At 49.7% G+C, this 25,529-nt stretch overlaps 1 protein-coding gene across 1 annotated transcript; it reads left to right on the plus strand.

Annotated features, from left to right (window-relative positions):
• The first annotated feature begins 1,078 nt into the window (after positions 1-1,078).
• Positions 1,079-24,530, plus strand: CSNK1E (casein kinase 1 epsilon). Its single transcript, XM_075155329.1, has 11 exons — positions 1,079-1,329; positions 5,337-5,424; positions 11,403-11,513; positions 11,676-11,824; positions 12,513-12,741; positions 19,182-19,352; positions 20,871-21,019; positions 21,537-21,729; positions 21,833-21,972; positions 22,362-22,427; positions 22,980-24,530. Exons 2-10 carry the CDS (start codon positions 5,349-5,351, stop codon positions 22,392-22,394), a joined length of 1,251 nt encoding a protein of 416 aa, XP_075011430.1. The 5' UTR covers positions 1,079-1,329; positions 5,337-5,348; the 3' UTR covers positions 22,395-22,427; positions 22,980-24,530.
• Positions 24,531-25,529: the final 999 nt, after the last annotated feature.

Genomic DNA, 25,529 nt, shown 5'->3' on the forward strand with positions numbered 1-25,529 from the left:
CCTGGTATGGCTCTCCCCCATCACGCTAATCTCCTCCACCCTTAGCCGGACTGCAGGAACTGCAGTTCCTGATTTTGCGATGACTGTGCCGACGCAGCTCCTCCCTAACAAAGCGTCCTGGTGCCTGCGAAGCTTTGCAGCATCTGGCTCTTGCTCCACAGGACCTACGGCTGTTCCCTTCCCTCTCACCCTAGGCTGGCCTCCAGCCTCCCCCCGCGCTCCTGCTCCCAGAGCTCACAATGGCGCCTTGCTCCTCCATTGCCCATCGAGTCCCAACCTCCCACCTCCCAGGAGCCACCGAACACTTCCCCAGCCTGGGCTCCGCTCCTACACCTCCATGCGGGTCTGATACACCCTGGCTGCCTCCCCCCGACTCAGCTGGCTCTTTCTGAGCAGCTCTGGGGCTTGCTGCAGCACACGGTGGCCACCTCACCCCCAAACACCCCAGGGTCTGGGGGGGGTACCCCCGGCCTTGCACCCATCTGCTGGTGGGTGCCCTGTGGACCGTCTGTGTTAGGGTTTATGTCTGCACACCGACTTCCGCGTGGATTTGCCGGTGCTTCATCCAAGGGGTGCACCCTGCTCCCGAGGGGCCGAAGAGCCCCGACCCTCTCTGTGGGGTTGGGGCGGCTCTGACACCTCATGGGCCTTCCTGCTGGACCCCCGCTTGGCATCCGCCCCCATCGCGATGGGACCCGATGCCCTTGTGTGAGGATCCCCAAGGGGGACCGAGGGCTCATGACCCTGCCGGCAATGGCGCCATATTGCGGCTGCCCCACTGCCCCCCACCGCAGTGGGGTGCCACGAGTGGGCTGTTGCCCCACTCCCCCCCGCAGCGCCCCGCTGAGGAGAAACCTTCAGCGGGGAGCCCGGCCGCCGCTGAGGGGAAACGTCCCCCGAACTCCCCCGTGCGTGGTGGGTTAGGCCTCCCCCTCGCCGGGGCTGAGGGGGGACGCCGGGCGGGAGGGCAGAGGGAACGGCGGCGGGCGGTTGCGCCTTTAACGGCGGGCGGAGGAGGAGGAGGAGAAGGAGGAGGAGGGCCGGGGCTGCGCTGGGTGACATCAGTGGGTTTGGCTCCGGGGCTCAATGGAAACTGGGTGAGCGCCGGGCTGTGCCGAGCACACGCCGGCTGGAGGGGACGGCGAGCGGGCGGGAGGCGGCAGGCAGCGCCGCGCCGCGCTGAGCCGAGCCGAGCTGAACGAAGGAGGGACGCGCCGGGCACGGCCGCCACCAGCCCTCCCCAATCCTCCGTCATCCTTCCCGCCGCGGCCGCCTGGCCCCCTGACAGCCGGCGGAGCAGCAACCCCACACGGCCCCCTTCCCGCCAGGGTGGGTATGGGGGGCGCCTGCCTCCATCTTGGGGCGCAAACCCCGGGGGAAAGGCGGCCCCTCCGGCTCTTTGTGTGCGCGGAGGGAGGGGGAGGGGGCGGGGGAGGGGAGGGCAGGGCGCGATGCGCCGGGCCGGGGGGGGACAGCGGGGGACAAAAGCCCCTTTGTGGGGGCGCGGGGAGGGGGTCGCCCCTCCGGCGGCGGCGGATTTGGGGGGGTGGGGGCTCCCCCCTTCTTCCCCTTCTCCCCCTGCCGGGGCCTTGCCTGCCTGCCGTCGGGGCCGGGGCGAGCGGGGAGGGGGAGCCGTGCCGTTCTCGGTGGGGGACTGCGGGGGTCCCCGCGGGGGGCTGCCCCCTGGGTAATTTAACCCCCCACCCCTCCCGCCCACTGATGCTCCTTGTCTCCTTCTCCAGCTCCCCTCATCGCCTGTTTCGGCGGGTCTGCGTTTGGGGGAGGGAGTGTGTGGGGGCTCGGTGTTTCCTTTTGTGCGGGGTGAGGGGCCGTAGGGGCGGGGGTCCGTGGCCGGGAGCGGCGGGGGGGGACGAGGAGAAGTTCAGCGCCGTTCCTGGGGGTGGCTGCTTTTTGTTACCTACCCGGAAAAATAACAGCCCGGGTAAGGCTGTCTTCGCGTAGTGTTTTGCCTGTAGGGGGTGGGGGTGTAAGGGACATATTTATTATTATATTTTTTTGTTCCCCCCCTGTTTTCCTGTTGTGGCGATTTCTTCCTCAAATGTAGTCCAAACGCTCTGTACGTGGGGTTTCTCTTCCCCCATCTTATTTGCTGCTCTCCTTTTTGTGAGTGTGAAAGGGTCTGGGGGGGTTTGATGTTTTGCATTTCAATCAAAATGTAATTTTTCTCTTTTTCCTTCCCATTTTTAAGCCAGTTCAAATTATTGTTTTGCCAGCCTGTTCCTTTATTCACACACACACACACAAAAAGCCATGTAAAGCCTTTATGGTCTATGGGCAAAGCAGCCTCTGCTCCCCACACTTCCCCTGAAAGCCGGAGCGGTGGTGGGCTCGGCAGCCTCCATTATGGAGCCGTGGGTTTGGTTTTGTGTGGCCTTTGCTAGCCAGGGCATCTTCTCACTCCCGACCCCCTCAGGTGGGGCTGAGGTGGCCCTCCTGTTCCCCCCCTTGCGTCTTGGGTCGCCATCGGTGCTGGCACAGCGGAGTGAGATCAACTCTATCATGTGTTTATATAATGGCCTTTGTGCCTGTACGTGGGTATTTTATATTATATAAAAGGGGATTGGTACAAAATGGTGTGTGTGGGGAAGCAGCGCTGGCGGCTGGATAGTAATTTTTTTTTTTTGAGGCTGTGTAGTATATTGTAGGTGTCTGTGTAATGTTGGATATTCACGTATGCAAACGCTCATGCAGAGCACACACTTGCTTTGAGGTTGTATGTGTGTTAATCCCTTATGGAAAACTAAATGGTTTAACTAAATGATTGCCCTGCAGCCCCTGGGAACGCTGGAGAGCGCAGGCCGGGGGGGTTAAGCCTGCTGGGGGGGCGGGAGGGAGGGGTGGCTTTTTAAATTTTACACGTGTAAATAATATATATAGAGTAATATAAATTTCTTGCATAATAATATAAATTTTATATGTAAAATTTTCTTTCTTCTTCTTGTAATAGTAGACCTGAATATCAGATGATAAGGGCGGAAGCTGTAGGTGGTGGGGGTACGTGTGTGAAGTAGAAGCAAATGGGGTAGATGTTTGAACTCCTGGAGCAGTTGTTGGGGGGTGGGATGTGTGTGTCCTGCCTGCTCCCCTTACCATGAATCCAGGCTGTTGCTCTCTGGCTATCCTCCACCCAGGTTTTCTAAGCACACTTGTGTGTGTGTGTTGGGGGGGAGATAAGGCAAAATGACAGCTGTGCGAGACCATGATTTTTCACTCCATTATCCTGCTTCCCGCTTCCACCCCCTCACCCCGGAGCATTTTTTAGATTCCCCTTTGGAGCCTGTTGCTTAATCAGCTAGAAGGGCTGCTGCCTAGTTGTGCGAGAAACCCGTCTTAACCTGGCTCCTGCCTGTCCCAGAAGGGTGGGACCAAATTTAGGCTTGGGACTGTGGTGGTGTAGAGCAGTAACCGCTCTGCCCTGGTGCGGAGGGAGCCCCGCCGGGACCTATTGCCCGGCATCTGCAGCTTGGTCGGCTGTGCTTGTCGCAGCTGGGAGTTGGACTCGAGTGGAAGCGCTCAGGGTTAGCAGGCCTGGGCAAACGTGGCCATGAAGGAAGGCGGTTCGAGAGCTGTCTTCCTGACGGTGGTGTGACGGGTTCCCGGGGACACAGACCTTTGATCGTTTATTGGAGTAGGAGTGTAAGCAAGTCAGATGTATGTTAATGTGGTTATACAGAACAGCAGGCAGCGGATAAAAATCATGTCTGTTTGCTGTGCCCTCACCCAGGTACGCCTGCCTCCTGGTTTGGTTCCCAAGGCTCTGCCTACATTCCTTGTAGTAAGAAAGTCAGAAATAGCCACAGGGTTTTGTAGACTTTAGACGCACAGAAACCCACATGCATAAGTAAATACTAGGTGAGGGGACTCCACCTCTAAGTGTTTTGTGTGTGGTTTCTGGTGACTGGAGCTCTGCTTTCAGGGTTCACAATGTCCCCTGAATGCCTTGATAGGATTATTTCCCTGTATGTCTCTGCAGTCCGTCCATTCCTTTTTCTGTAATCCCATCTCCTGGGACAGGAGAAGCAGCTCTGGGTTTATAGTATGCCCAGAGTCCTGTACCTGGGATTATTTTTTTTGTGCTTGTGTCTCACAAGGCCGTTTCTCCCTTCTTTCCTTCGGTGATGCTTCCTTCCCACTGAGCTCCAGCAAGGGAAAGTTCCTCTCACCTACTTGTGAAAACATGAATCATTCCTCACCTTTCCTGTCCCCAACAGGCTCTGTGTCTGCATTTTGTACGCTAATAATGTGGCATTGCATAAATTAGGAGTGTGGCAAATCCCTCTAAAAGGAGCCACGTTGGCTGTCTTGGGAAGAGCTGTGGTTCCTAGAATAAGTTGGTGGCCATGGAAGGGGTGAGGGAAAAGGGGCTGTTAAGGGGGGAACTGTGTTTGGCCGAGGTGTTTGCAGCAGAAGTTGAGATTGGCAGGGAGAACAAACTGTGGCCGTGGTCCTTCCACCTAGTTGGTTTTCTGTGGAAGGTGAGTAGGCTAAGCCTGGGCATGTCGATGGGGTATAGCAGGTCAAAGGGTTAGCTAATCACCTCAGGTAAAGGGATGAGGAAAGGCCTGAGCTGCTAAAAACAAACAGCTGGCACACCTGGGTAGGCAACAGAGACAGAGAGGCTCAGGTAGACCGAAGGAGGCTGTGATCCCATCAGGAGAAGTGCGTGGAGATAAGCAAATGGCGTTCCTAGTCAGCGTACGCCACGCAGGGCTCGGTTCAGCAAGGTGTCTCCTCCCTGTCCCCTCTCCTAGAGGCGATGGAGTCGCTTGCTCCTGGCAGTCTGTCTGTCTCTCGTGGCCCTTGGGTCCCGTGCTTCACTGCCACCGAGGTGCTGGTCTAGGGCTGGGCCAGAGACCGCTCCTTCTCACAGGGTTTATTATGCCTGCCCCTTCTGGTGCCTCATGAGGTTACCACTATCCTGGTGCCAGGTACTGTAGGTTACAAGGAGCAGTACCATCTCTCTTCACAGTAGTGTGAAGTGATCACCCACTGAAACCTTCTTAGGAGGGATTTCCTGCCCCCTCCCAGTCTCTGAACAAAATGGTGGGAAAGATTCAATCCTTCTTCATTCCCATAATGGGAACATGGAAAACATGCTTGAAAGGATCGTGTTCCTGCAGCGTTTCTAGCTCATGCTCTCCCTGGACATCCAGGAGATCAGGAGAGGTGATACAGGCCATGCAGAAAGTGAAGTATTTCAAGATTAAAATCTGTACCCAGCCTCTGGGTGAAGCGGCGAGGTCTCTTCTGTAGCCTTACATGATTCACTTCCTGTTTCTGCTCTGACACTGCGCTTTCTGTGCTTCTTTTCTCAGCACGACTGAACCATGGAGCTTCGAGTGGGGAACAAATACCGGCTGGGCAGAAAGATTGGCAGCGGTTCATTTGGAGACATTTACCTAGGTGAGTGTGAGACTGTCCTTCCACCTGCAAGGTTGTTTTCTCAATTGCATCATTGTTTTGGGGTTGTTTTTCTTGCCTGTTGATATTTGTGGGCACCATGTAAGCTTGGAGGTGGTGGAGAGAAAAAGAGCTTCAAGGAATACTGCTAGTTGCTGCCGGTCTTCTGACGGCAAAGAAAGTGGGATGAGCTCAGCTTTGCCTCACAGGTATTGGAGAGACAGTGGTGTTTGATCAGACTGATTTAGATTTGGACTATTCAGGGCATATTTGTCATACACCCTACTCCAGCTCTCTCACTTTCTTTTCTTGAGCTTGGGTGTGTGTGGGTATAAACTCTGTAAAGAGTGGGTGGTGGAAAGGGAGGAGACGGCTGTTCCTTCAGGGTAGAAGGAATAAAGTTTTGGGAAGATTGGTAGTGGAAGAGGTGGTCCAGCACCTGTGAGAGAGAGGTCTGAGACCAGGAGGTGTAAAACAGGTCAGAGAGGCTGGCCTGGTTAAAGTCTTGGGGCCCAGATCTGTTAGATCTGTAATGGGATTTAGAGTTAATGTCTGGAATGACCTGAGCTGGGAGCTCAATGGACAGAGCCCATGAGACGCTGGGTTTCCTGTTACCACAGCAGGTCACTTGGGGAGAAGTTCTTCCAAGCCAGCATGCTGATGTGGAGATATGTTCCCTAATGCTTTGCCTGCTGATGTTTTTATTGGCTCAAACCATGTGGGGCTGGAGTGGCGAGACTACCCAGCAGCCTGATCGATCCCTCCGTGAGAGCTGGCGTGGCTTTACCTGTCATCTAGTTCTCACCACTACCTGTTTAGCTGTAGTTCTGCAGGCCAGCAGGATGATTGCCTTCTCCCTTCTTGGTGTTTGCACCCTTTGGGTACGTACAGGTGGTCGTCATATGCTCCCTGACTGTTAATTTGCTCAGTTGAGTTGTATTTTGCTTCCTAATACATCCACCACTCCTCACTCTTGCTGCTCCTTCAGTTTTTCCCAGTTTGTCCATCTGCTGAGCAGCTTGGAGCCTACACAGCATTTGAGGTGTGGCATTTCCAGTGCTGGGCAGCAAAGGGCTACCCTTGAGTGATCTGTAACATGATGCCTCTGCGTAGACTCCTTTGGGTCTCCTTGGCTTCCCCCATCACCAGCACTGTATTGGGCTGCAGAATTGGCCTTCGTGCACTGTCAGCTATATTGTAGGAGATCTCTTCTAGGTTCTCTAACATCTTCCCATCCCTCCCTGAGTTCCTTTCGTTGAATACCTCTAGTTCAGATTACTTTTCCCCATGTTTGTAAATCACCCTCTGTTTTCTACCTCTGGCTTTTATCTCCAGTTTTCTGTTGCTTTATTATTCTCTCTTGATTGGTGTTGGCAGCCTTTGATTAAGTATCCTCTGGGAATCGTCAGTAACAGGCTTTGTTGCCACCTTTATCCAGAGCACGAACAAAGATAATAAATGATGGATCTGGGATCCCAATTCCACTGCGTGCTGCCTTCACTGCAGCCTACTCCTGTATGTCACTCCTCTGTGGCCCTCCAGCCAGTTAGTGTCTCGGGTGACAGGTGCTAGGAATTGAGGGGTGATAGCCCAGACACAGCATTTTCCATCTGTGCTAGGGCTTGAAGCCTTCCAGACCCTCTCTAGGACAGTAGAAGTTGTCAGGATCTTGCAAAGCATCCGGGAAGCGTGTGGAGAAAGAAGGGAGGTACTGAATGGAAAAGCCTCTGCATCATATAACAGGTCATCCACCTGTGCAGAGGGGGCATGGAAAACACGGGCTTTGGTGAAGGGGTTGTGCCCGCCTTGCCTATAGCCAAAAAACACTGAGAGGCAGAGGAAGCCCCAGTGCCCTAGTGCAGTGAGCCCAGCGGGATGCCTCCAACTGCCGAGTTCAACCAAGTTACTTGAATGCAGTATCAAAGCTCTTGTGATGTTCATTGAGGTGCAAGCCAGCGTGTTTTGAAGCAGTGATAGCGAGACTTCTTGGAGCCTGGGTGACTCCCCAGCCTGGAGGGATCAGGCATGTAGTCTCTGATGGTGCGTCTGGAGGACGCTTGTGCTCATGCTATCCTCTCACAGGCTGTTCTGCAGACAGAGGGACTCATTCACAAGGATTTCTCTCCTGCACCAGATTCACCTCGCAGTTCTCTCCCTTCATAATGGTGTGGAGACAGAGCAGAGACAGACAAGCCCTGTCTGTCTCTGAAGGCAAGCATGGGCTGTATGGTTTGTTCCCAGCTTCCCCCTCTCAGGATGTTAGTGCCTTCACTCACTCTGTAACCAATGGGTGCTGTGTGCGGTGCTCTTTGGGATTTGCTTGTGGGTTTTCTGTCAGAAGGAAACTTTAATTTCCACGTGGGCACACACAAAGGATGGACTCCTGTTAATCCTCGGCTGGGGTTAAAGCACAATGCTTTGCTTCCATGCTCTACCTTGTAGGGTAGATCTGCTATGGGGGGATTCCCCCAGCGTTGCCTTGGCAGGGTGGGAAATGAGATCCAGCTGCCTTGGGCCTTGGCTACCCCGTTTACCTCTCAAAATGCTCACTCAGAAAAGCAAAACCCAGTTTGCAGAGGAATCATTGAGACCTTTGGGCCATCGGAGGGGAGCTGCTTTGACAGAGGTGTTGGCCAAGAGGCAGGGCAGGGTTGCTGGATGTGGTAGGAATCGTTGGGGCCGGGATGCACTGGAGGGGACGTTGGTGGTGGAGAGGAGCTGGGGATGGTGGGGCGGACAAAGCATGCTGGGACCTGCGCTGGCTAGGGACAGTTCCTGGTGGCAGGCTCCTCCTTTGCTGGGAGGGGAGTGCCTTCCCTTTGTTTCCTGGCCTGTTAACTCTCTCTCACCCTATCTGACTTCTTCCATCTGTTCCCAGCCCTCCTTTCTTCCTGCGCCAAGCTGGCGAGAGGGGAGCGGGCAGGGGGAAGAGCGGGGGGACATGCCTGTTGGCTTGCCCGATGCGCAGGGAGGGCGGTGTTTATTGTATCAGACATGCAACAAGGCTTTCACTCTGAAAAGATCCTGTTTAGCCGGTGACATCCTCTGTCCCGGGGGCCCCGTTTCAAACAGCTCGTGATGAATTAGTTGAATTTGTGCAGCCCCCACAGTGGAGCGAGACTGGGGGTGGATGTTAGGAATTATCCCCAATCCTACATACGTCTCTGGAGTGGCTGAAGCTAGGCAGGCTCTGCTGCGTTTGTCTGAAACATGGTGCTTTCCAGTCTGGAGAGGGAGTGGAGAACTGTTGCTTTTGTACTTGTATGTTTTTTAAAGATGGTGGTTAAAGTGTGAAGCAAAGGATCAGAGAGACTCCTGCCCTTGAATTCCCTCCTCACTTGTGGTGGTCTCAGTCTGGGTAGATCTCTAGCCAAAAAATGCTAGAGGGAGCAACCTGAAGACATATAGGGGTTTGGGGAGGGGGCGAGCCTAAAGTGTTCAGTTGGTGACCCCCTCAGCAAAGAATAGCTCCTCATTAAGTCCCATTGGTCCTACTTTTGCTGTTCCAGGCCACAGGGTTGTTTCTTCTTTTTTCTAAGAGACTAACAGCTGTGTTTGGGCTGTGGAGAGTGTGGGGCTGAAGGACATGTTGATCGTTTGAATGGCATATTCACATTTTGCAGAATCTAAATTTTCTCGATGCTTACCCCTCCTTTCCCTTTTCCTGCTTTACATGCTTACCTGCAGACAACCTAGTAGATGGATGCATCATCATCTTCCTAAACACACAGGGTAATGTGGAGATGAGAACCCATTCATCTTTCCACTGTTCAACTTTGGGGAGTAGGGTTCATTCGAAATGCTAATGCTACTGCTGCCAAAAGTCAGCAAGACTTATCATTGCCTGTGTGTCAGCAGATGGATTAGGAGAGGGAAGAGTTCCCCCAGGGAACGGACAAGGGAGCTGCTGCAGAGCATTTGGAGGAAAGTCTTCACAAAGGCAGGGGAAAGAGAGGAGGGAAGGAAGCGTTCTTATCTATTTGAATGTCCTGGGTGTTTCCATGCTGAATGAGGGCCAGTGATTGAACACCAGTTTAAAAGGTAGATGCTAGTCCAGGGCCACGTTCTTACTGTGATCTGAGCCCCTTTTCCTGCTCTTTTCCTCCTTGCACTCCTGATGCTTGTAAAAAGGGTCCTGTGGTGGAGTGAAGGGAACGTACAGACTTGCTTTGCTGGCCAGCAGTTTTTAAGTGGAAAATGTCAGCATCTTTCCAAAAGTAACCATTGAACAAATGGCTTTAGCTCTTAGGATGGCTTTTTCCCTTTCCCTTCTCCTGGCTCTTGAGTAAAAACCCTTATTAAATTCATCCCATTGCTCCTCCTTCCCCTCCCTCAGAGCACCCTAAATAATTCCTCTCCCTCCTTAGTGTTTACAGCCTTCAAATATTTGCAGACTGTTGTCATGTCCCATTCTTCCTCCCCACCCTTCTTAGTTGTATCTCTTGTCTATGTTACATATTTAGCTCTTTTAATCTTTCTTAGTAAATCAATCCCTCTAGGCCCCGATGGTTTTTGTTACTCTCTTACAAATTCCTAGCAGCTTGTCTGTCTCGACCCGACGCTGTAGTATCTAGATGACGTCTTTTTGCTAGCAGGCAGCTCTTGGCTAACTTTGTGTACAAGCCAGAACTCTTCAACAGGATCCAGGGGCAGCTGGGATCTAGTTGTGTGAACATTTCCTTCTTCTCTTTGGTCCCTGGCTCTGGAGGCGGTGTGTGAAAGAGGATGGATGGAGAGATCTATCTGCAGTTGAACTTGTGGAGTCTGAAAGTCTTACTATAGGGATCAGGAGGCACGAACTAGCCGGACCTACCAAAACTAGCTATGGAATATCTACAAAACATCACCTTTGACTCCAGCTCATGTTTGGCATGCATGTTCTGGAGTAGTTTATTTTATGACAGTGTTCATAAGCTGCTCATGATCAGAGCTGCTCTCTGATTTGTGTTTGAGTGCAACTTTTAATAGTTCCGGGTATGAGGAAGGGCTTGTCTGTGTATGTGAGGCAGGCATGGCGGGGGGGGGGGGGGCGGGGGAGATAGAAGCAAGTCTTGAGTGTCATTCCCGTGACCTGTGTACAGACCTTCATTCTTTCCATTTTAGGATGATGTGAAACATCTGGAATCCTCTCAGCTAGCGCGAGAGAAAGACCAGCGTGTTCTTCCTTTGACAGTGCCCTTTGGGACCAGAGTGCTGGCTTTCTGGCTGGCAGCTCAGTTCTTTTCAGAAAGAAGCGTGTGGGGTGGTTGTTTTGTGTCATCGCAAACTATCCAGCAATACCTTCAACAAAGGCATCTGAGTAGCTTAATTCAGTACCGGATTCAGTTTATTTCTTCACGCTTCTAATTTAGGATATAGTAAATGTTTCTGTGTTGGCAAAAGATAAAGGTATTATTAAAGCCCTCAGGAGAGGGAGAAGCTGGAGATTTGGGAATTGTCTGTATTGAGCAGGTCAGGGCTGTGGAGAAACCAGAGGTAGCTGGGAATGTTAGCAATGTCTCCTCCTGAACTAATTGGCTCTGTTGAAACGATGTACCTGAGTTAACCAGTAATTTTGCTCAGGAAGAGGTACTCCATATCACTGCCTGGGGGGCTGGCTTGGGTTCAGGGGCTAGGTATGTCATCAGGAACAGCTAAAACTTCCACTCAGTTTAGGTACTGCTGATACATACAGATTGACCTCCCAAAGTCTGGCACTTTTTGAGGTAACGAGGCAGTTAACACGTTGTAGGACTGTTGTTCTAGCCTGGCTGCAGGATCAGAGCTGGTTTCCTATTTATGTGCCTTCCTCTGGGCTTGCCTTTGCAAACGGTAGTGCTGGAAACTCTGTATGAAGTCGAAGTGGCTGAATCTAATTCCTGTCACAGAGAATAAATTTCAGGGCAAATCTTAAGGTTTTGTCATCTGTACGGGCCTTGTTAAAAGTGTTTAGCTTCAGAGGAAGCTTGCACAATCTTCATTTCGCCCTCATTTCTATGCAGGAGCCAATATTGCGACTGGTGAAGAGGTGGCTATCAAACTGGAATGTGTCAAAACCAAGCATCCCCAGCTCCACATTGAAAGCAAGTTCTACAAGATGATGCAGGGAGGAGGTGAGATGGGGAGGAAAGAATGGGGCCGGGGGAGTGGTTGAAGAAGGAAATTATTCTGGGGGGCCTTAGAAAGGAAATGATTTGGTGTTACATATGATCTTCTCAGCAGGGGATGCAGCAGTTTTCCTCTGTTCCGTGGGCTTAATCTTTCTCTTTCTCCAGTGGGTATCCCCTCCATTAAGTGGTGTGGAGCAGAGGGGGACTATAATGTGATGGTGATGGAGCTCTTGGGGCCCAGCCTGGAAGATCTCTTCAACTTCTGTTCCCGCAAATTTAGTCTCAAGACAGTTCTGCTTCTGGCAGACCAGATGGTGAGTTTCCTCGGAAGCATTTGTGCCTACTCTCCTTTTCCATGCCTTCTCCCCTCCCCTCCCCTCCCCCCCTCGCTCAAGAACTGCTATATCCCAGGCTTTTTTCATTTAGCAGCAAGTGGCTGCCAGGTTTCTATTTCTTGATGAAGCTGGGGGCCTGGAATCTAGGCATTGATGGCTTTTCTTGATCCCTCCTTCCTTCCCCTGCTGCTCACCCTGTATTAGTATTGCGTGCGTTGATGCTTTTGCCTATGTGATGAACAACTGGCATCGCTACCTATCTTGACTCAACTGCCTGTGCCCTGGGTTAAAGACCCTTAGTTGTTCTAGACCCTCTCCTTTCCCAGCCTGGCTAAGTTTGAAAGTTGACTGGTGTCAATACTGAAGCTCAAAGTTTTAGTCCATACGGCCCATCCTTTGTTGTGGTGCTAATGGTGACCTCCCCAGATGGAGGACTGGGATGGTGTGCAGGGTTGAATTCCATCTCCATTCTTCATCTTCAGATCCTTCTGCCTCCAGAGAGTGTGTTTTTCCTTGGCTGTCATCTCTGATGTTCTCGGCAAAATGTCTCTTTCCCTGCTCTAACAGGCTAGTGTCCTCAACAGGGTACTTTTTTTAACAGGTGCAGTTATGATAAGTTACCTTTTCACTTGTCTCACTATTTATTTATTTATTCCCCCCCCTCCAGATCAGCCGTATCGAGTACATTCATTCCAAGAACTTCATCCACCGGGATGTGAAGCCAGACAACTTCCTTATGGGCCTCGGCAAAAAAGGCAACCTAGTATACATCATTGATTTTGGTTTGGCCAAGAAGTACCGAGACGCTCGGACCCACCAGCACATCCCTTACCGGGAAAACAAGAATCTGACCGGCACAGCCCGTTATGCCTCTATCAACACCCACCTGGGAATCGGTGAGCCTGCTGTTGCATCTTGGTGGGGCTTTCCAGGGGAGGTAGCATGTCCCCAGAAGGAAGGGGTTGGGTTCTGTGTCTGGCTCTGCTGCTGACCTGTGTCGAGATGGTGGGTAAATAACGGTTATGCCTGTGGTACCTCACCTGCCTTTTGTGGCACTCTGAGCCTCTGAATTGTCTACGGGTATGTGTTTGTGCGCTGCTTAGTACGGTGGGGCTCTATTTCAGCAGTAAGGCTGTGACCTCCCTGGCTTTACTGCTGCTAACTCTGCCTTGCACAATTTTTGCAGGCTGGTTATATATGTAGAGGAGACGTTCACAGGCACTGAGCTTTGAGGGGTATGTGCAGTTGAAACCTCTCTTGTTGATTCCTGAGTGCCTTCATCAGTGATTGTTCTGTAGCTGTCAGAGCTGGAGGATGCAGGCCCACTGCAATATGGTGATACTCCTGTTACCCACCGCTGAAGATGGGGACAGCCCTGTGCTGGAAACTTACAAGAAGCTGAAATGAGGAGAGGCTTCCTACTGTCTGGACATCAGGTTTTGTGATTGAGGATTGGCTGTCATGGGCCTTCAAAATATGTGTGTGTCTGTGAACCACGCTGCCGCGTTCACCACGGAGAGAGATTGCGGCAGCTTTAGGGAGGTACGGCTCTGCCCTTAGTGTCTATGGCTAGTACTGTGGGGATAAAACTAAGCTGGGAAAGAGTGCTGAGAGTTGAGCCAGGTCTTACAGTGGGGATGGCCATCATCCCAGGTTTTGTAAAAATGTTGTGCAGGTTAGTACCCATGGCACTTAAACCTCCTGAAGTCACCCAAACTCTTAGCCTGGGAATGAGCCCTTGATGTACAACACCTGGTTGTGTGAGGAGAAGTTTTCTCTTCTGTTCCCTGACCAGATACTTCTCTCCGGTGTGTGACCTTTTTCCTCTGCTTGGGCTAAACTTTGTCCCTGAGGGTTTCTTAGTTACTGTAGTGTCTGTTCTGAGCAGGCTGACTCGATTCTGCTACTGGTTGGCAAACCCGAAAGGCAGAAACACTGAAGGCGCCCTGCCTGTGGACCCAGCTGCCTGTGCTTGCAGCTTGGTTTGTATCTCTGGGAGACCTTATTCTGAAATGTATAAGCTGGGAATTTGAAAATCAGAGTGAGGAACTCAAACCTTTTAGGCTAAGAGCTTCCACAGGATTTCATGTTCTCATTCTTCTTAAGGAAAGCTTCCCATTTTCCCCTCTTGCAGATCGTTTCTCAGAAATCTGGAGTCAAGACTTGACCTGCAGAAAATAAAGCAGTTTCCCATTGTCTTCCCTGCTTAATACTGTATAATGGTAGACTGAAAATGCTTTATTTATATCGAAATGGGGAGTGTTGTGTGTTGAGAGTGGGCTGTGATCTCCTGACCTCTTCCATGTAGTAAAAATAGTTCTCATAGAGCTTTCCGAGTTGGTCTTCTGTATTTTGGCTTGACCTGCTTATATATAACTGACTCTCCATTGAATTCTCAGTCAAGATTTCCACAGCCATGGTAACTGCCACAAGGAGACATGCACAAAATAATTCTCACTACTATGTCTGTCGATTCTTTTCTGTGTGCCTGCTCTGTCTGAACTGATCACGAGAGGCTAAATGTCTGGTCGTGGGGTTGGTGTGGTTTTTTGTTTTTTTTTTTTTGTTGTTGTTGTTTTTTTTTTTTTTTTTTTTGAAGGACTTTATTATTCATCCCACCCCAACTTAGCCCTTTACTACTGGTGCTTGGCTCAAGTATCACGGTGGACAAACAATGTCTGAACACTAAGCCAAGGGCAGATTGCATATACCATCGGTCTGAGCACAGCCGTCACTCTCTTCATGCCCTTTGCTTCAGGAAAGTCTGGGTGTGAGTTACTCTGCGCAACAGGTCTTGGGTGTATTATCTCCACGTTGCAGATAGTTCCCCTAAATGGCATAAAGGTTACATGACTTGCCTGGGGGAAAGGGGATGGGGTGTCAGGGTTGCAGCTGGAGTTCCTGTTTCTCAAGATCTTGCCACAGGGCGTATGACAGACACGTTTGTAAGTTAGCAGCATTGCCATGGGAACCGTCACTCTGAATTTTTTGACTTTTCAGAGACTAAATTCTCTGTCTTAATGTTACATTAATGCAGTTTAGGGAGAGGGAAGGAACCAGGTGCTGGAGTATTCGTGTGACAGGAATAGCAAATGAATAAATGCCTTTATTTGAATGTGCAAGCTAAGGGTTGGGCATTCCGATGTCTGGAGGAAACATTCTTTTCCCAGTGACCGGGGGAAAAAGTAGGAGGCGAGATTGGGGAGGGTTTCCACAGCTGGAGACTTGCTGTTGGGGGAGTCATTGGGCTATGCAGGCTTTGGTTCACACATTCCAGTCAATTTTCACATGCTCTGGGGATGAGAGTCCCTTGCACCCTCTGGAGCTTGTAAAATCTGAAATAGATGCCCAGGGGTGCCCAGGAGACAGTCTTGGAAGAAGCCTGGTGGGCTCTGTCTGGATAACTGGAGGCTGGGGGCAGTTCCTCCCCAAACATGTGTCCTATATGGCATCAGCGTAGGCTGTGCAGATCATAAAGTTCTTCTGCTCATCCTGCCCTCTGTCACCCATACCAGATTTCTGTGTGGTTTTAAAGGCTGTTGCCATGCAAGAGGGGAGAGAAAGGGGAAGTGTAGTCCCAGCATGTGCAAAATCAGATCTGAGTACGTAGTCGGGAAAACATTGCTTGGTTAAGACTGCTTGCAGCTGGGCTGGCTCCAGTGAAGACAGCTGATTTCTAGGGAGTCCTGCATGGGAACAGCATCGCTTTGGATAGGATCGGAGTGGAGGGAAGCACTGTCGTGGGGGACCAGGAGGCACTTTAGGCTGCAAAGAAACAAGTTTTGTCATGAACCTTGTGTCCAAGGCAACCAGTCCTCAGTCTCCTGTCTTTGCCCAAGCATGTCTTCCCCAGGTAACTCACTGTCCTGCTACTCACCCCTGACTCAGCTCCTTCTGAGGACCCTGCTTTGGGAAGGGAGTGAGGGTGTGGGCTGGCTCCCTGGGAGTGGGAGGGAACTGGCAGGAGATTATTTGCAGAGTGGGTTGGGTTTGAGAGGTCATGCTACGTTGGGTGGGAAGGCAACCTTGCGTTTTCTATTGTAAGGGGGCTTGAGTGAGGGAGGAAAGGATGAGTGTCTTAAAAAAGTAGCAGTCCCCCATGTATTGAGAAGCTGAAATAAAATGGAGAGAGGAAGTGTGGTATGGTGTCACAGGTCATGACTGTAATCCTGCTTCTGGATTGACTTGCTCTGGGCACGCATTCGTGTCTCTGTTTCTCTTTCTCTTTTCAAACTGTAAAGTGAGATGATGATGATGATGATTATTATTATTTTGCCTGCGTCCCAGGGATGCTGCGAGAGTTAGTCAATGGTTATCAAGCTTCTAAAAGTGGAAAGCAGTGATATTAAATAATCTTTCTTTGGTGTGTAGAGGTGAACTTTTTTTTTCTAACTCTAAATTAATTACTCCACTTTCACTGTCTAATGGTATCTAGTATCCTGAGGATGTTGGTATATGAGGCTAGGCAAAAAAAAAAACCACCACTAAAAAAATTTGGAGATGTGTCATAGAAACTGAAGATGAAACAAAGAAATGGGATGTAACTGTTGTTCTTCACCATCATCCAAGGTTTAATTCAGGATCTTGTAGTTAGGGTTACAGGTGAAAGACAGCTACGATGTTTTGAGGTAGCTTGACAACTGTGACCCATCATGTTGGTGCTTCAGGCTCGTTCATAGATTTGAATCTCACTGAAATTGTTTAAGTGGGCTGCAATGACCACATGTGCCTGAGATATTGGACGTTGGGGATGCAACACAATCAGACATTTATCACTCAGCATTTTAAGAATTAGGTGTTGTGCTTGCAGTTGTTTTTCCTCGATCATATTGCTGTGTTAAGGCACAGTTAAGGTGCGTTTACATGCATGTAATGGATACTAGTGAGCTGCCCAGTTTGGTTTTGTAACCCCTCTCATTGCCTCCAGTAAGGGCTTGTAGCATCCCCCACTGACTTCAGGCTCCCTAACCTCAAGTGTCTAATTCTGGCCTTCCCCAAATCACTAGGACTGTGCCTAGGCATACGTTCACAGAACGTTTCCTGTTCTGGATGGGGTCAGTGGCTGTGCTCAAAGCTGCTGTGCTCCGTGCAAGCGGAGTTGTGTGGTCCAGCCTGCCCTGAGCAGTGTGGAGTTCAAGCAAGGTTTTGGAGGCAAGATCCTGATTTATTCCTAAAAGGCTGATTTTCTTGTTCAGTAGGTTTCTCTGGTTCCTGTCCTGCCTTTCCCTACTCCTCTGAGGGGCATCACCATGCTCTAGACAGGGAACCCACAGTTACAGGCTTTAAAGCTACAGCATGGATAAGTCAAGGGCTGGCAAACTGCAGGATTGAGGTTACCCTCGTCTCCTGTGCTTTCAGGCCCTGGTGTGTGTTCTGACTCCATTTCCACACCCCTCCTGTTTCAGGATGTAGGTCATTATCGAATATTGTTTCGTTGTATTTATTTGATATGCGTGGTGTGTAATCGTGGCCCTCTGAGAGTACACATATCCCAACCTTAAGCCAAATGCAAAGCTGTGGCTTTCTTTTCCCTGCTCCCTCTGTAGCATCTAAGCATCTCCCAGCCAGTCATGTAGTTATCTTTGGCAGCAGCCTGATAAGATTAGGAAGTATTAGCCCCTTTGAAGTGGGCAACTTGAGGCAGTAAGTTAGCGAGGTCAAAAAATGCTGTTACTTCTGCATGCTCAAAGTAAGACACTTTGGAGATCTGCAGGGCTGCTTTCTCCTCTACTCCTGTCTTGGAACATGGTGTTTTTATGGCATTTCATGTGCTTTGACCCAAAGGCTCTCTCCTCTCAGTTATGGAGTGATGAGACCCTCCTTTTCTTCTGCAACCACAGTGCTTTTTTTTCCCCTAATAATTTTAACTTGCCAAGTCCCCTAGTTCTCAAAAACACTAGGAGGTTGTGAGAGAGATGCAGGAGGAAGAAAGGCCTGTGATGACCCACAGCTTGTGTCGGTCATCTGGACATCTAGATCTGTGACCTGCTTCAGCTACTCCTTTGTCAGGGTTCAGCTCAGCTAGCAGAGTAAGGGGTAGCTGTAACAATCTACTGGCCTTTGAATGGGGCAGGTGGTAGCATGTAACTGATACTGAGAGTTAACCCACAGACCAATACATAATCTGCAGCATCTTCTAGGACATGGCACCGAATCCAACAAAATTTGCTGTAATAGTAAATTAATCTAATATATATGAATCTCTATAGTCTTTCCTCTACCCCTGTGCTCTCCCTCAAGCTGTATTTTGCATGTCTGTTTTCTAAGTTGTTGTTCTCCTCAAGATGTAAAGTACTTTCTCCAAAGTGTTTATTTTATTTTATTTGGGAGGGGAACAAGGGCAAGAGCTTCTTGGAAAAATTTATAGATGAATTTGTAAGCGTATTGGAGGACCTGGAAGGAGTTTCACAAGTTAACCAGTCAACATTTTCAGTTGCTGAGATTCTGCATCAACTCCATCTTGAGCTAACTTGAAACTTAAATTAGCATGGCCGTTCCAGAGAATAAGTTCAATGTGGAATGTTTTTGTTTGGGAAACAAATTTTTTGTTTTGTAAATAAGCATCTAAAAGCGGGTCCTTACATTGGTGTATTAAGAGCAACCCTTGCTCTGAGTAGAGTTGGTAGTGATGCCAGTTACACAGTCATTCCCCATTTGGAGGGGAACCTTTTGTTCAAAGCATTCATGCCTCTGTATTCATGCCTCTTTCCTCCACAGCTTGAAAAATGCCACCAATTCGGAAAGATCTTTGCACAGCATTACATGTTAGGCTTCTCTAAACTATCAAGAAAGTAGTTTACCACAAGAAGGGGTCGCTAGTTCCTCGCTTCTGCCCTGTGTAAAGAGTATCAGCAGGTTAATTAGAAGATGTGTTTGAAAGGGTTGTGTTGGGCTTACCTCTGTTAGCTTTGTCTTTCTGTGACTACCTCTGTCATGTCTAATCCCCAGGATGAAATATCATTCTGGGTGGAGAAGTGTAGGTGCCCTTCCTCTGGGACTGGGAAGAGCAAAGCAGGCAGTGTCACTGCAGCATGTCTTGAGCTGTTGAATTCTTGTGTGAATTAAGGCTTGTCCAAGTAAGGAGGTAGTCAGCGTCATTATTCATTTATGAAGTGGGTTGGGCTGTATGGGGAGAGGAGCGCTTTAACTCTTGCAGTATGAACATCCCCACAGGAATTTGTACTGGAATGTCTTCTACAAGTTTGTCTATAGAAATCTACCAAAGAAGAGAGAAGGGTTGTTTCTTTTGTTCCGTGTTCACCTCCAAAGCTGTGTGATTACCAAAGCAGTTTTGGTTGCTGCTCACTCCTTGCCCCTTTGTAACTTCTTCTCACAGAACAAAGTCGCCGTGATGACCTGGAGAGCCTGGGCTACGTGCTCATGTATTTCAACCTGGGCTCGCTGCCCTGGCAGGGCCTCAAGGCTGCCACCAAGCGCCAAAAGTATGAGAGGATCAGCGAGAAAAAGATGTCAACGCCCATTGAGGTGCTCTGCAAAGGGTACCCTTGTAAGTGCTCTGATCTTGATGGCTGTCTTGTCTGATGCACAGCTTGCTCTCCTGCTGAAACCCAATGAGTCCTAAAGGGCAATGTCCAGTACCCCCAGACCAGGATGTGCTGCTGACACCAGTGATGAGAAGGATAAGAGACTGGTGGTGATACAGTTCTCATTCAGAAGTGGGAAACATGTTTTTGTGGAGAGTTGAGCCTTGTATTACTAAGGGTATGAGAGTGCTGAGAGGGATCTCTAGGACCTCAGAAACAGTCTGGAAGGGAGGTGGGCAGTGAGGTGAGAAGGTGTGCTGATGATCCTGAATTTTTACTGGGTAATGAGGATGAGGGCCAACTGTGATGAATCCCAGAAATAACCAGGCAATGAAGTGGCAAATGTAGGTAAACGTGGAGTAATGCATGTGAGAGGAGAGGAGGCTTGGTCCTCATGTCATATGCAGAATAGTAGGCTCTGAGCTGACCAGTGCCACTCATCAATGAGCTGTTGCAGTTACAATAGACGGTTCTGTGAAAGCATCAACTTTGTGCTTAGTGGCTACTGAGGAAAGCTGATTGAGTGTTTGGAATTGCTAGGAAAAAAGAAGCCCCAACAGTGTGCATAAACCCATGGCCCACTCGCATCTTGCATGCACTGTGCAGCTCTGGTCCATCCCACTATTTCAGAAAGGATGCAGTAGAACTGGAAAAGGTCCAGGAAAGGACCAAAAGGGTGATCAGAGGTGAGGTGATTTCTATACAAGCAGTGAGTTTTCTGGAACCTGGAAAAGAGGAGATTAGAGAGGTGATAGAAGTCTACACTCCTGCTATGCCTCCAGAAGTTTGGATGTGAGCTGATTATTTGGTGGCCCCGGTTATTGTATTGGAAGAGAAACAAAGCTGGTTCCTGCTAGCTTCAAAACAAAACGATGCGGTTCTTCGTACAACCAGTAGCAGACCTGTGGAACTCCTTCCCAGAAGATGTTGTGGATACTTAAAGCTTATAGGAGTTCAAGGAGAGATTGGACAACTACACGGAGGAGAGATCCACTGAGGGTTACTAAATAATTAGAAACCACATCTAGATCAGGAAGTTCCCTGAGCTGAAAGTAGGTGGAAGCTGGGCTAATGTCAATGAAAGAGACCAGGGCATGTCTGACATTCTTCTCTATAGCTGTCTACTTCTGGCCACTGCTTAAGACAGGCTACTGAACTAGGAGGACCTCTGGTCTGAGCTGAGCTTCCCAAAGCTCACCTCCACCTATTCTTTAGGCCTGCATTCTTACTCTCCTTCAGCAGGGTCTGTGAGAGCTTCTTGGAGAAGCAGCCAGAAAAGAGAGAGACGTGAGCATTTCCTCTGGTAAAAATAGGGATGGGTGGTGGCCAAAGCACTGCAACTGGCAGGCTCTGTTTTCGTTACACAGCTCTTTGTGCCGTCCTGGTCCAGCACACTGCTGCTGAAAGGCTTTGGCTGCTCTGTGGTGGGACCAGGGGAGTTGGATGGTGTTCAACAACCAACTGTTCTTTGCTCCCTCCAGCTGAGTTCTCGACATACCTCAACTTCTGTCGCTCACTGAGGTTTGATGACAAACCTGACTATTCGTACCTGCGGCAGCTCTTCCGCAACCTCTTCCACCGCCAAGGCTTCTCCTATGACTACGTCTTTGACTGGAACATGCTTAAATTTGTGAGTGTGTGTGGGGAAAGAGATGGAGTGGCAAGGGTTGATTTGTATCATGGAGATGGGGGAGGAAAGTTGGAAACTGCCTGTCATTTGTACTTACCCCGGATAAGCAATTTGAGAAGGGGGACCAGGCAGAGTGAAAAAAGGCAGAGTTGTTTGGTGGTGCTAACTGTGGGGTATAGCTACTGTTGTATTAGTGAGTGTGTTTGCTGGAGCATGTGTGTCAATAGATCTATAGCTATAGGTAGGTAGAGATAATTTTTCGGGAGAGAACTGTGTTTGGAGGTGGGCCATAGACATGGATTGCAATAACAGCTGTAGTACCATATGCTTTCTTCCCTGTTTCTTCATGGAAGAGAATGAGGCCCTCTCTGGGTGGAGTGGAAGATGGTGGGGGGAGAATGTGTTTTGGGGATGGAGCTCTGCTTTTTTGGTGCAATGGAGCACTGTGAGTTTTCTGTCCGGGGTGTCTTTTCTGCCTGACAGCTGTGGGCGGTGTGGGGGTTTCTCTCCTCCTCAGGGAGCAGCCCGGAACCCCGAGGATATGGATCGGGAGCGGCGAGAGCACGAGCGAGAAGAGAGGATGGGGCAACTCCGGGGGTCAGCCACGCGAGCGCTGCCCCCCGGCCCGCCTGCTGGAGCCACTGCCAACCGTCTTCGCAATGTCACCGAGCCCATGGCCTCCACCCCCACCTCCCGAATCCAACAGTCCGGTGAGTGGGGTGGGAGAGCTGAGGGAGGGTGCCGCCCCTGCTATTGGCTGGGACCTGAAACGATTGACTGATGTTCTTGTCTTGCGTCGCACTGCACCGACAGGAAACACGTCCCCCAGAGCAATCTCAAGAGTGGACAGGGAGCGGAAGGTCAGTATGAGGTTACACCGAGGAGCTCCTGCCAACGTCTCCTCATCTGACCTCACAGGGCGGCAAGAAGTGTCACGGATTTCAGCATCACAGGTGAGTCCCTGCTGCGATGTTCGTGGCCTTGGCCTGCATGTTCCAGAAGGACTAAGGGCCCCACAGTGTTTTTTTACCTGGTTTGCTGGAGCTGACGTGCACCTGAAGCTTCTACAGTGTGGTGAGGGGAGTGGTACCAGGTTACACCTTGGCTCTTCAGTTACATGTTTTCTGGAGGCCATGCTCAGTACTGTCTTCTTAGCTCTGCTTTGCTCTGAGTAAGCCTTCATCTGGTTGTCTTCCAGACCGCAGTGGTTTGGAGAAGTGGAACAGTAAACTCTTGGGAGGGAGGATATCCTGAGAGAAATGCACAGCCTCTCTGTTTTGGTGTCCTTCGTGCCTGTTTTCTTCCTCTCCATCCCTTACCTATTCTTCTTTTTCTCTTGTAGACAAGTGTGCCATTTGATCACCTTGGGAAGTGAGGAGCAATTGCCACTGGACCAGTGTTTGCTTAGGTGAGCCTGTCCTCGTGCCTGGGATCCCCCAAGGAGGGAATTGCTGGCATTAGGGATTAGGTTAAGGCTTTGATATTGCTGTGGGGCATTGGTACATTTCCTTTCCCTTCGCCTTACTTCGAGATGGTTTTTGGCTTCAGAGGGAAGGGTATGGTTGGCTGCCAAAACCTTGGGGGGATGGATTATCTTGGGTGTGAAGGTAGCTTCCATTTCTCCAGGAGGGTAGGGAGGTTGGAGATGGTGCTGGGCCAGAGAGCCATTTTGTTAGTTCCTAATGAATGCTTTTCTGGCAGCGTGATAGTGTTGGAGAGGAGAGTGCTGAGCACGTAATCAAGTGCGTGAGACTTTGCACAGCTAGCGGGTGCCTCTTGTAGAGGAAACAACAGTAGCTGGACAAGGTAATGCTGAGGGGTGGCAGGAGTGTAGAAGAAAGGGCTGATTTGATATTACACTCCAGTTGACATTTGAAGTGCTGGGAAGAGCCTTTTCTCCTAATGTTCTCTTCCTGTTTTCTCTTTTTTTTTTTTTTCTTTTTCTTTCCCCTCTTTCTAGTGTCTTCACTGTATTTTTCTTTTAAAAAACAAAAAACCCCAAAAAAACAAACAAAAAACTAAAAAAGACAAAAAAACAACAAAAAAAAACCCCCCGACAGAATTTCTTTTTGCCAACGACGAGGAGTCGAGCTGTGCCCCTGCGCTGGTGTGAGCCGTTTCTGAGAGGGCCACCTGCGTCCCCCAGCGCGAGCGCCTCTGAGAAGCTGACGACGCGGGAGCCGTGCGGGAACACCTCCGCTGCCCCCCCAGCCCCACCCCGGCCCTACTGCTGCCTCCACTGGCTACCCCCAGCTCCCTCTCCTGACTCTCTGCTCCTGGTTTTGGTTTCTCTCTCTTTTTTTTTCCTTCTTCTTCTTCTTGGATATCTTCTCCTGCTTTTTTTTTTGTTTAAATTTTCAAATCATATGGTTTCTAGCCATATAAATTTTAACTTTGCTCTCTTTTTTTTCTGAGGGCAGGCAATGGTGGGGGGATTGGTTTTTTGTTTGGTTGTTGGTTTTTTGTTTTTGTTTTTTTTTTTTTTCCAGGAGCCTTATGGGCCAGGAGAGAATCAGATTCCAGCCACAATTGATGGTAGAAGTCTGATTTTTATTATAATAACAGACTTTATTTTCTCAAGCATTAAACGAATTTTAAGCTGTGAGGGGAATTGTGGCAACGGCCTAATCATTGACTCGGGCTTCCTTTCCTCGGGTGGCTTCTCTGCGGTTTTTTTTCGGCTGTCGGGAGAAGTGCCAGACTGCCCTGATCCGAGCGGTCCTCACGTGCCGAGGGATCTCTATGAAAAGGCACCTGGTCCCATGGAGGATGGGAAGGCTGGAGCAGAAATACAGGGAGATGAGAACCCGCTTCCCATCCCTGCAGCGGGGTCCTTTCTTTGTCTGGCTGTGCGTGTTTTTCTATTTTTTTTTTTTTTTAATTAAAACTTGTTTTAATTCCTGCGGAGAGAGTGTGGGACTTGAGGAGAAGAGAGGGGCGCACAGAAACTGGAGTTTGGTGTTCTTTCAGAGCGATGGCTCTTGCTCTCTCCTTCCCTCATGCAACCCTGAGTAAGATCCACCGTACATGCACAACCCCTTCCTGCCCTCTCCCACCCGTGTCCCCCCCCCCCCCCCTTTAGTTTTTTTTAAATATAATTTAGGAATACTCAAGCTGCTTTGTGGCACTTGGGGCTTTGAAACACAATGATCACCACTGCGACCTATGGCCTGTAGCAGACACACTGTCACTGTAGTGTGGAGCCGATGGGTTGTTGGCAGGGCGGGGAGGGTGGGGTTAGTCTTTGTTTTGTTTGTTTTTATCCTTTCTATTTAACACTTTATTTTTCCTCCCTATTTTTTTCCTAATTTATTTACCCTTCTTACTGTCTCTCTCTTTTTTTTAATTAAAGAGCAAAACTTTTTATTACTTTGTAATTTAAAAAAACAAAAAAAAACCTGAAGAACTTTGGGGGGGGATTTTGTACTTTTTTCCTGTGTAAATATTGGACTTTTTTGAGCTTTATTGTGGTTGTTAATTTGAAGTAATAAAGTAGAAAATGATAAAGTGACGCCAGAATCTGTCATTTCTTCCTTGCCTGGTATCCTTGCTGGGAGTGACGTCTTGCACGCAGGAAGTGCCGTCTTGCAGCCAAACCTGTTCCTGAATTCCAGGAATGAGTTTGATCAGAATTACTGGCAAAAAGGCACAGGGCTGGAGCGCCTAAAAATAAACCTGAGCTGATCTCTGCACTTGCAGCCTTGGAAGAGCGAGAGCTATGTGAAATCCGATTCAGGATCTCTCGGTTCCTGGATTTGAGCCTCTGGAGTCCTGTGCATCTGGCCTTCAGGAGGAGCGGGATGGGATCTTTCCACGCGGTTGGCTCTGGGTGTGCACTGAGTTCGACAGAGGTAGACCCTGGGCTTTGTATTTTCTTGCTTTCTTCTATCCTCAAACTTAAGGGGAAAGAGAGGGGTCAGAGCAGCAGCTCTGAGCATGTGCTGAGCTCCCTGTAAAGTGGCACCTGCTGCTTTGGTGTCTGTGGTGGTGTGGTTTTTCCTCCTTTGGTTGCCTGACCTGTATGGCAATAAATTACTAAATTTTAATACTGATTTATTTCTATATCACTGCTCCTATAGTTATGCTTCCCTGCCTTATCCAGACGAGAGGCCTATTTCTTGCAGGCTGTGTAAAACTCTTGAAACTGATTTTCAGAAACACCTGCTGGGAATAAATGGTGGATCTTGGTGACATTTGCATATTCCTTCCAAGCCTGTTCTCTGCCAGCCAAGCAGGAAGAGCTGTCCCTTCGTTTGCCTGCTGCATGGGGCTTCCAGCTCCTCGGATGAGAGAAGAGTTGGAGGGAAGGGAAGAGGAGGGTAGTTCAGGGGCACGGGGTATTGTCCTGTTGCCTCTATCCCGCGCTAGTCCTGCCTCCATTTTGAGTGCATTTTTGAGGGATCGGAATGAAACTGGAATTTTTCCCCATCTAAATCTCATTTTCTGTGAGAAAGAGGAGAGATGCCTATGTGGAAGACAACACCCATGTCCGTGTGGTGCCTTTGCTCCA

The sequence above is a fragment of the Calonectris borealis genome, chromosome 1 (genome assembly GCF_964195595.1).
Source record: "Calonectris borealis chromosome 1, bCalBor7.hap1.2, whole genome shotgun sequence".
Classification (NCBI taxonomy): domain Eukaryota; kingdom Metazoa; phylum Chordata; class Aves; order Procellariiformes; family Procellariidae; genus Calonectris; species Calonectris borealis.